At 40.0% G+C, this 9,500-nt stretch overlaps 1 protein-coding gene across 1 annotated transcript; it reads left to right on the forward strand.

Moving 5' to 3' along the window:
• The first annotated feature begins 1,756 nt into the window (after window positions 1-1,756).
• On the forward strand, window positions 1,757-9,156 carry LOC102795352 (acidic mammalian chitinase-like). The gene is made up of 12 exons (XM_006809219.3): window positions 1,757-1,773; window positions 2,060-2,151; window positions 3,236-3,265; window positions 3,344-3,548; window positions 5,884-5,940; window positions 6,030-6,195; window positions 6,696-6,820; window positions 6,969-7,092; window positions 8,083-8,265; window positions 8,438-8,554; window positions 8,677-8,803; window positions 8,898-9,156. The coding sequence occupies exons 2-12, from the start codon at window positions 2,133-2,135 to the stop codon at window positions 9,104-9,106; spliced, it is 1,362 nt and encodes a 453-aa protein (XP_006809282.1). The 5' UTR covers window positions 1,757-1,773; window positions 2,060-2,132; the 3' UTR covers window positions 9,107-9,156.
• Window positions 9,157-9,500: the final 344 nt, after the last annotated feature.

Genomic DNA, 9,500 nt, shown 5'->3' on the forward strand with positions numbered 1-9,500 from the left:
CAATGGGACACAAACTTAAATACAAGAGCAGTAATGAGTAATATCACAGACCCCAGATTGTATTATCAGTTTTAATTCATTTTTATAAAAAAATGAAAAAAGCAGTAGTTGACTCTACATTGAGGCAATGTTCTTAGTAATGGTGATCACTGGGATCTACTTTTCACTGACATTCAGTGACCCTTTGCTTGTGGCACAACCTTAAAACCACCTGCGTAATATTGTATAGATCTGTTTTGTGAGACTAAGCTGATTTTGATCAGATGATTGTCAGAACTGAATCTTTCACAACAGAACACAAACTGTAACAAGATGATCAGTGGTTTTAAAGTTGTGCAGACTTCAGGGCTTGTTTGATGTGGTCACATTTCTATCATCTTAATGTCAATGTCAAAGTGCAGGTGATAAGAGTTCAGACTGGATTCCCAGCAGTCCCACCCCAACTCTTTGTAAGATCTTCCAAATCCAGTTAAGAATTTGACCAATCAGATAAGTAACTGATATTGCAATGCTAACTGTAATCAGCGTATATTGTATCTTTGTGAATTAATAACAGTAAATTCTGCTAACTAATAATGAAATATGGTGTGATATAACATGATAGATGTAGACTAGCATCTTGTTACTGTGCAGTGTTCTGCTGTGAAAGATTCAGTTCTGATAATCATCTGATCAGAATCGTTTTAGTGACAGACCTATAGATCACTAAGCAGATATTTTTAATGTTGTGCCTGATTAGTAAATGGCCTGTATTTATATAGCGCTTTACATATCCAGTCATCCACCCATTCACACACACATTCACACACTGGTGATGGCAAGCTACATTGTAGCCACAGCCGCCCTGGGGCGCACTGACAGAGGCGAGGCTGCCGGACACTGGCGCCACCGGGCCCTCTGACCACCACCAGTAGGCAACGGGTGAAGTGTCTTGCCCAAAGACACAACGACTGAGACTGTCGGAGCCGGGGCTCGAACCGGCAACCTTCCGATTACAAGGCGAACTCCCAACTCTTGAGCCACGATCGCCCTCCTTGTGTATGTCACGATTAGTGACATACACAAGGAGGGCGATCGTGGCTCACGATTAGTGACATACACAAGGAAAAACGTCAACACAAAGCAGATTCCAGTGATCACCATTATTCAGGATTGCATTCCATGCATAGTCCACTGCTGCTCAAACATTCAAGAAATTCATATTTAGGCTGCTTGCTTAAAGGTTAAGGATAGCTAACTGTACTGTATGTAGTTACTTTATATACAGCTGGATATAGCTGTATTTTGTGACTTGTACTTTTAATACAAATCTATCCTTGTTTTAACTCTACTTTGAATTAATTTGTAATGTGTAACTACAGCTCTCATGTCTTTGCTGTGGATATTCATGCTCACCCGGGAATGAATGCTAATAGTTTTGAATTCAATTCAAACAAAAGTTGCCTCAAGTCACTGTACTTCTCCCTACAATAATAGAGCAATCTATTATTGTAGGGTTTGTTTGATGATCATTGGTAAATTCCAGTGACTAAGTAAAAGCTGATTACAGTTATCATTGCGATATCAGTTACTTATCTAATTGGGTCAAATTCTTAACTGGGCTTGGCAGGTCTTACTAGAAGGGGTGGGGGGTTATTAAGCACATCAGTAGACTCCCACCACTCTGAGCTCTTATCAGCTGCACTTTGACGCCTTCTATTAGTCATTAGGATGATATAAATCTGACCAACTCAAACAAGCTCTCAAATCTGCTTCAGTTCTTCTTGTCGAACGGTAATGAGATCATCATTGTTTTTGTCGGGGATGGTTTGGTTGCTTGTAGTGCATTTTATAGTAGTTACATGTAAGCCTAAAATTAAAGATAAATTAGTTATTAGGTTTTTTATTATGTATGTTTTAATAATTAATTGTTACAAGTGCATCAGAGTTTAATCTAAGGTTTGTCCGTTTGTAAAACGCAGTCTGTAAAATTTTGCTCAAGTGAAGCTTAGCTAGTTATTTAGCGAAAAAATGTTTCTGTGACAGCACTTAATGTCTGATTTTGTTACTTGTGTGCCAGTGAATGAAACTGATTCACTCATTTGGAAGTTCACTTCTACGAAAGGAAACCCGTGGAACCTCCTGAAAGCAACATGGGGAAACTCCTCATAGGTAAATGCCAAATTTCATTAAATATTACATTCATTTATTCATCCATTTATACAATAGTCGTCCTTTGTTTATTTATTCAGAAGTAGAGCATAAGGAGAAGTAAGTAGTTTGAGAGGTACAGGTTAAATATGGTTTGGCTGAAACAGGTCCTGACTGTTTTATGTGCTGAACAGTTCAGAGTATGACCCCTGTTTGTAGTCCCAACATGAGCTGGTGGAAGGTGTCCTAGCTGAGGACTTACTTTTCCTGCTCAGGACAATAACATAGAGACTGAGGAGTGTGACTCGGAGCGCAGTATTCCAACAGTATCCTGTTATTAGACTGGAGGCAGCTGACAAGTATTACAAGATAAGTTTAGTTTGGGTCTGGTCAGCCATACCTGAACAAAATTTTGGGAGGGGTTTGGTGGCAGGGCCCCTGGGGTGGATGAGTTTCTCATGGTGGGAAATTGAGACACGTATTGGTCTGGCATTGGCAGTGGTTCATGTTCGTTGTGAGGCAGAGACAGATGGGCATGAAAGCGATGCTGTTCATTTTACTGGTCAGGCTACATTCCTATTCTCAACTCTGTCCGTGAGTAAAACTGCCTCAAAGAAAGAGTTAAAAATGCGACGTAAATAGACTTTCTCCATTGGGTGTCTGACCTCAACCGTGGAGATAGGGTGTGGACCTTGGAGGCCCTTCGGGAGGGGCTCAGGGTAGAGTCCCTAGTCCCCCACATGAAAATTAGCAAATTGAAGTTATTTAGGCGTCTGATTAGGATGCCTATTTGGTGTCTCCTAGGTGAGGTGTTCCAGGAATCTATGCTTCAGGACAGACCCCGGGTATGCTGGAGAGATTAAATCTGTCAGCTCCCTTGACAATGCCTCGGTGTTCCCACACAGAGCTGGAGGAAGTGACAGGGAAGGGAGAGGTCCTGGCATCTTAGCTTGTACTGCTACTTAGACTGCTTCAACCTTGACACGATCAGGCAGCAGAAAAATGATGGATGGAATTTGTGACATTATCTTCTGTATTCTATGTTGTCTCTAAGTTTTATAGTTTCTAGGTAACCCGATTTACTTTTTTTCCATCTCTTTCTCAGCTCTGGGCATTCTATTCATTCTACATAATGGTAAGTATTTGTATTTAGTGATCGAGTCATCTCATCACCATGATGGTTACAGAGAAAACTGAATGTGTCTTCCTTCAGTTTCATCTAGTAAGCTGGTGTGTCATATGACCAACTGGGCCCAGTACAGACCAAGTGCTGGCAAATTCACTCCAGACAACATCGATCCCTTCCTGTGCACCCATGTCATTTACGCTCTGGCCACCATTAACAGCTTCAACCAGATCAGCCCCGTTGAGTGGAATGATCCGCAGCTGTACAGCAGCCTCAACAGCCTCAAGAATGTGTGAGTTTACTCAGTCATAGAGAGTCAGACTGGGCACCAATGTTAATTTAGACAACTACGACAGTCACAGTAAAAAGAAAGTAGACCCACTTTAAGAGATGGTTGATGTTATAGAAGAGATAGGCTGAGTTGGAGGCAGGTGAGAAATTGAAAATCAAAAGTATGGTTGTTTGGTTGGGTGAGGAGAAAAGAGAAAGCCTCTTCACTGTAAAACAAAAATGGAAGCATGACTTAGCTCAGCAAAACAGCATCTGAACAAACCACAACTTCTTGATCATTGTTCTCTGAACAGACAAGACCAAAGTGCAAAAATGGCCAAAATGCATGGTGCTCCGTTTGACAAAAGCATGTTAGCGTATTAGTACAAAGACCAAGCACAGCCGTGCTTGACAGTTGGTATGAGGTAGAGGGGTGATGATCTGGGCTTGTTTTGCAGCCACAGATTCCGGTTTACCTGGTCATTGTGTCAACCATGAACTCCACTGTGTAGCATTATACAGTCAATTATGAGGCTGTTGGTTAGCTAAAGCTTGGTCAAAGCACAAGCACGAAGGCAAGTCTACAACAGAATGGTTGAATGGTGCTCATCAGCTTTTCAAAGATTAGACTTCAACCTGATTACAGTTCTGTGCAGGACCTTAACCTGTTGAACCCTGATGCCCCTGGTACTGGGAGCAGAGAGGGAACATTTGGTTTCATGGGCTGTGCCACCAGGTCTGTTGTTTAAATGTAGACATATATGGTATCCACAGAAACGTTACAATCTCAGGTAAAACCTCACAAACCGTTTCATTGATCACCACCAACTGCTAGTCAATACCTAAGAACTTTCCACTTTCATAGATGGTACCATTTGTACCAAATTGCAAAACACTAGATATATCTATTTAAACCTCTGTAACATTGCTCTGTTTCACTTCAGTAGCATTGATCTTTCTGCAGGTAATGTCCATATTTTGATTATTTTTGGTGAGAGTTAATCAGTTCATTTCAGGTAAATGTACTGATTCTTCTGTGGTGCTTTTCTACTCTCCCATAGCGCTCAAAGCGCTTTTTGGGCATGTCATCTTCAAGCAGGAGCCCCAGAATAGCCCTGGAATTCAAAAGGTTAAGAAAGCTGTGCGTAAACACTCGCAACCTCAATGAATTGATGCAAAGTTGCAAAGAAATAGTGAATAAGAGCCAAAATTAATCCACAATAATGTGAGAGACTGATGACATCATGCAGTTATTGCTAAATCCTGGGGTGCACCTAGTTTTCGCACACCACTTCTGCACTTTGGCTCAGATTTTTTGTGTTTTATATGATGATATGGTGTAATATGTGATGTGTTGTTGTTAATCTCATGTTGTGTTCATCCAATTTTAACACCTGTTAAGAGAAGATGTTTTATTATGTCCTAATATGTCAAACCTTAGAAGAAACAGAAGTTCATTTTTTTCACCACGACTGTATCTGTGATTTCTAATCCCATCCCAACATTTTTTCATTATTTAGAATTAATTAGGATGAAAGTAAATAACTTATAATAAACAAAGGAGTCTTTCCAGGATCTTAAACTACACATGAGCATGTTTTTGGATGAAGAACATCAAGCAAAGGTCATACCGGTGACAAATTAGAACCCTCGACCCAGAAACATCAAGCCTCAGTGCCACTTTTTGACAGATTTTCTTTTCATTTGCATCAGTATAAGGTCAGTACTTTGATTATGGCAAAAGTTAAGTTACAATCTGAGTTAGCTATTAAGTGGTGCTAAGAATTCAAAAGGATGCCAGAGAAAAAGTGTGCAACAAAAAGCTTGAATTACAGTAGGATCTATATGTAGAAAGCAAGTAATTGAGCTGGACATACTGGCAATATGACAGAATGTGAGCATCAGTGTGTTAAAGCAGCATCTGTATTTATCAGGTATTTAATCACCAAATGGAGCAAAAAACAGATTTTCCCATTCAATTTTATCTAAATGGAGCTACCACAATATTTATCATTATCATGGTGTACCATCTAAATACATCAGAAAACCTCTATAATTATCACCCAGTCCTACTGCAACCAGCCTTCCAACCTGCTTCTGCCCTTTTCAGTGGATTGTTCAGGATTCTGTTGTGTGCAGAATCCTTTTTCAGATCTCATTAAAATGTTGAGCAAAAAATTAAATAAAATTATAGCTAAGAATATTATATATATATATATAACTGTATGACATAAGCCATTATTAATTCTCCAGGCAACCCATGGCTGTGAAATACACAGTCATCGGGAGTATAAATGGGGGTAAAGTGTTCTTGAATTATTTAACGTCCTGTCTTTTCTCTGCCTCTCTATTACCAGCAACCCTGCTTTGAAGACTCTGCTGACTGTTGGAGGAACGGTCAATGGAGTCAGCCCGTGAGTTCCATCTACACCAGTTCTCATATTTTCGTATCTATTTCAAAAACCTTCCTTTATTACGGTTCTTTTTCCCTGCATCGCACCAGATTCATTGCTATGGTTGCCAGACCTGAGAGTCGTGCAGCCTTCATCAGTTCTGTTATCAGTTTCCTTCACACCCACAATTTTGATGGGCTAAACCTGGACTGGGAATATCCTGGACACAATGGCAGCCCAGTGGGGGACAAAGAGAAATTTACTCTATTGGTCACGGTAAACACAGCTCACATTGCCCTTAAATTTTCAATACAATACTAATGTATTATAATGATGTATTATTTTTGTATTGTAATGTTTATCCTTCTTAAATGTTATTATATGTTATCTGTTATTAACTAGTGCATTGCAATTTTGTTACTAGAAAAGTCAGCCAATCCTGTTAAAATAGAACAGTCTATATACCTTTATGTAGGGCCCATATAGTAAACCTCACAAAGACATTAAATAAAATGTGGCCCAGGCCATACTGCATGTCTTGTTTCTTTTACTGCAGTAGACTAGCACAGTGTGGACACATTAAAATCTACCAATACATGATCATATTACAGTATTTGGTCTGTTTGTGCTACTGTTATACTTAATGGCATTGAAAAAAACAACAACAAAAAGGTTAGATACGGTTTCTTGATTCAACTCCTCTGTTGTTAATGATGCCAGGGTGTGACCGGTGAAACTAACTGGATCTAAGTTGCTTTAGTTTGGTGTGTCTATAGGAGCTGGCCAAAGCCTTTGAGGATGATGCAAAAGACAGCGGGAGGAGTCAGCTGCTGCTGTCGGCCAGTGTTGCTGGAATCCGTCAGACCATTGACAGAGCATACGAAGTTAACAAGATTGCACCGTAAGTTTAAGCATGTATGCACATTTTCAACAAAGTAACACCAATCCATAAAGTAGGTGTCGTGTACTGAAATAGATATATCACTATTACTCATTTCAAATGACACAAAACCCCATTTTACATTTACTGTTCAATAAAAACCCAACAGACACTTTGACTTCATCAACATCATGACCTATGACTTCCACGGACACTGGGAGGCAGTAACTGGACACAACAGCCCTCTTTACAGTAGCTCCGCGGACCCTGGTTCACAAATTCATTACAATATAGTAAGAAACACATCTACATCTTTCACTGTGTTCATATGAATGAATAATAATGAATACTGATTTCATAATAACTGTAAAAACTTTGTTTTTTTTTAAATGTGTCCAAAAGTTGATTCTGTTCATCTGAATTCCAAAAGAATCAACTTTTGGAGATTTATTTTCCTGGATGATTGAGAATGCATCAAGACATTTTTTAATGTGAAATTAAAAAAAGGATTTTTCATACTGATGAGAAAAAATTGGAAACACTAAGATTCTAGACACTAGACTTGATTAATGATTAAGGAAAGAGGAATTCTGGAGCAAGTTGGATGAAGTGGTGGAGTATGCCCCCTGTGGGGAGAAAGTGGCGATTGGAGCAGACTTCAGTTGAAATGTAGGTGAAGGGGACAAGGTGATGAGTAGGTGTTGGGTAGGTATGATGTTAAGGAGAGAAATGTAGAAGGACAGATGGCAGTCAGTCTTGCGAAAAGGATGCAAATGGCTGTGGGGAACATGTATAACAAGAAGAGGGAGGAACATAAGGTGGCATATGAGTGGAGGAAGGTGTATAAAGGTGGACTGCATCTTATACAGAAGTTACAGAAAGAGATAGGACACTGCAAAGTGGTGTCCTATCTGCCTTAGCCAGGCTGAACTAGATAGCGTTCTATAAGATGACTTTGGGATGAAGAGGAAATAGGTGAAGGTAGTGCCAATGATTAAATTGTGGAAGTTGAAGAACAGAGTTCATAGAAGAGTGGTAAGGGTGGAGGAAGAGACTGGGGAAGTACAGATGCAGTGCTTGTGGAAACTGCTATGAAGGTGTTTCGTGGACAGAATCAAGACAAATATATATATATAAAAATCTGTATGTCTTACAGCTTCTCTGTCTAACTGATCTCTAAAGGAGATTCAGAGAAACAGGTAAAGCTGGTAAAAAATAATAAATTCTGAAGAATTTGGTACAGATTTACAGTTGAAATGAAGTTTCCTTTCCTTTTTTTTAAGAACTCCGCTGTATTCTATTGGATATCCCTGGGAGCACCATCTGGAAAGCTGCTGCTAGGTTTCCCTACTTATGGAAGAACCTACCGTCTTAGCAGTGGTGCTAATGGCCTAGGAGCACCAGCTAATGGCCCTGCAGACCCTGGACCCTACACTCAAACTGCTGGATTCTGGGCCTTCTATGAGGTACAAAAGGTTCTTAAAAAGCTCTGATTGGTATATGCTAAAAGTCATCTATTCCTCAAAATATCTATTATTACCCTTGACTAACATCTGTGGGCAATTATATACAGCTATAGAGTATCACTATCACAAATTCACTGTTATCTGATGCAGGTCTATTTGTCCCTCTTATCAGATCTGTGACTTCATTAATACTGCTACTCTTGGGTGGATCTCTGAACAAGAGGTTCCATATGCCACCTATGGGAGTTCCTGGTTGGGCTATGATGACAAGCGCAGCTATTCTTCCAAGGTAAAGAATTTCTGTGCTAAAACAAGAAAAGCTATGCTTTTTATTCATTTTTGTTGTGCTCTATTGAATTGTACCTGTAATTATTCCAAGGGTTCTTGCTTCCTTATATTGCTGTCCTGTAGGTTCAATGGATGACTGCCAACAACTTGGGAGGCGCCCATGTGTGGACTCTGGATATGGATGACTTTAGTGGATACTTCTGCTCAGCTGGCACATATCCTCTTATCAACCACCTCAGAATGTTGATGGGTAATTACTGTAAATTAGCTTCACTAACTTAGATTTGATTTTAAAAAATCTCTTGCTGTGTGCAACTTTTATTTTTTCATGTCTCATTGTGCAGGCTTTACGCCAAAGCCCACCACCACTCCACGCCCTACCACCACTAGGGACCCAAGTGCTGACTTCTGCCGTGGCCGTCCTGATGGGTTATATGAAAACCCAGCCGACAAAACCACCTTCTTCCAGTGCTCCCAGGGAAACACCTACCTGCACCGCTGCCAGCCTGGCCTCATCTACTGGGACTCCTGCAAGTGCTGCAACTGGCCCTGAGCCACAGCAACATAAACTACAGAGCACAACATAATAAATGTTTAAGGCAATTGGTTATGTTTCAGTAAGATCTTTTCACAGCTCATGCTAAAACATCCTAGGTTTTAGCAGGAACAGAATATACGGTGGCGTGAAAAATTGTTCACTTCCTGATTTCTATTTGTTTTTTTGTATGTTTGTCACACTCAAATGTCTCAGATCGCTGAACAAATGTTCAAAATGCTCAACATTTTGAGGATGTTTATTATTATTAGGGGGGGAAAATACAAACGTACATGACCCTGTTTGAAAAAGTGATGCACTTTTTCACTTGACCATGGAAATGATTCTGTGATCATCCACCTCTGTTATCTTCTGTGGACGTCCAGGTCTTTTTGTGTTGTGCTTTCCTTCT

The sequence above is a fragment of the Neolamprologus brichardi genome, chromosome 13, assembly GCF_056152115.1.
Source record: "Neolamprologus brichardi isolate AB-2024 chromosome 13, ASM5615211v1, whole genome shotgun sequence".
NCBI lineage: Eukaryota > Metazoa > Chordata > Actinopteri > Cichliformes > Cichlidae > Neolamprologus > Neolamprologus brichardi.

Coding starts and splice junctions, on each gene's coding strand:
- LOC102795352 (XM_006809219.3), top strand. Junction 3,266..3,343: donor TCTATTCATTCTACATAATG/GTAAGTATTTGT, acceptor GTCTTCCTTCAG/TTTCATCTAGTAAGCTGGTG. Junction 7,093..8,082: donor CACAAATTCATTACAATATA/GTAAGAAACACA, acceptor CTTTTTTTTAAG/AACTCCGCTGTATTCTATTG.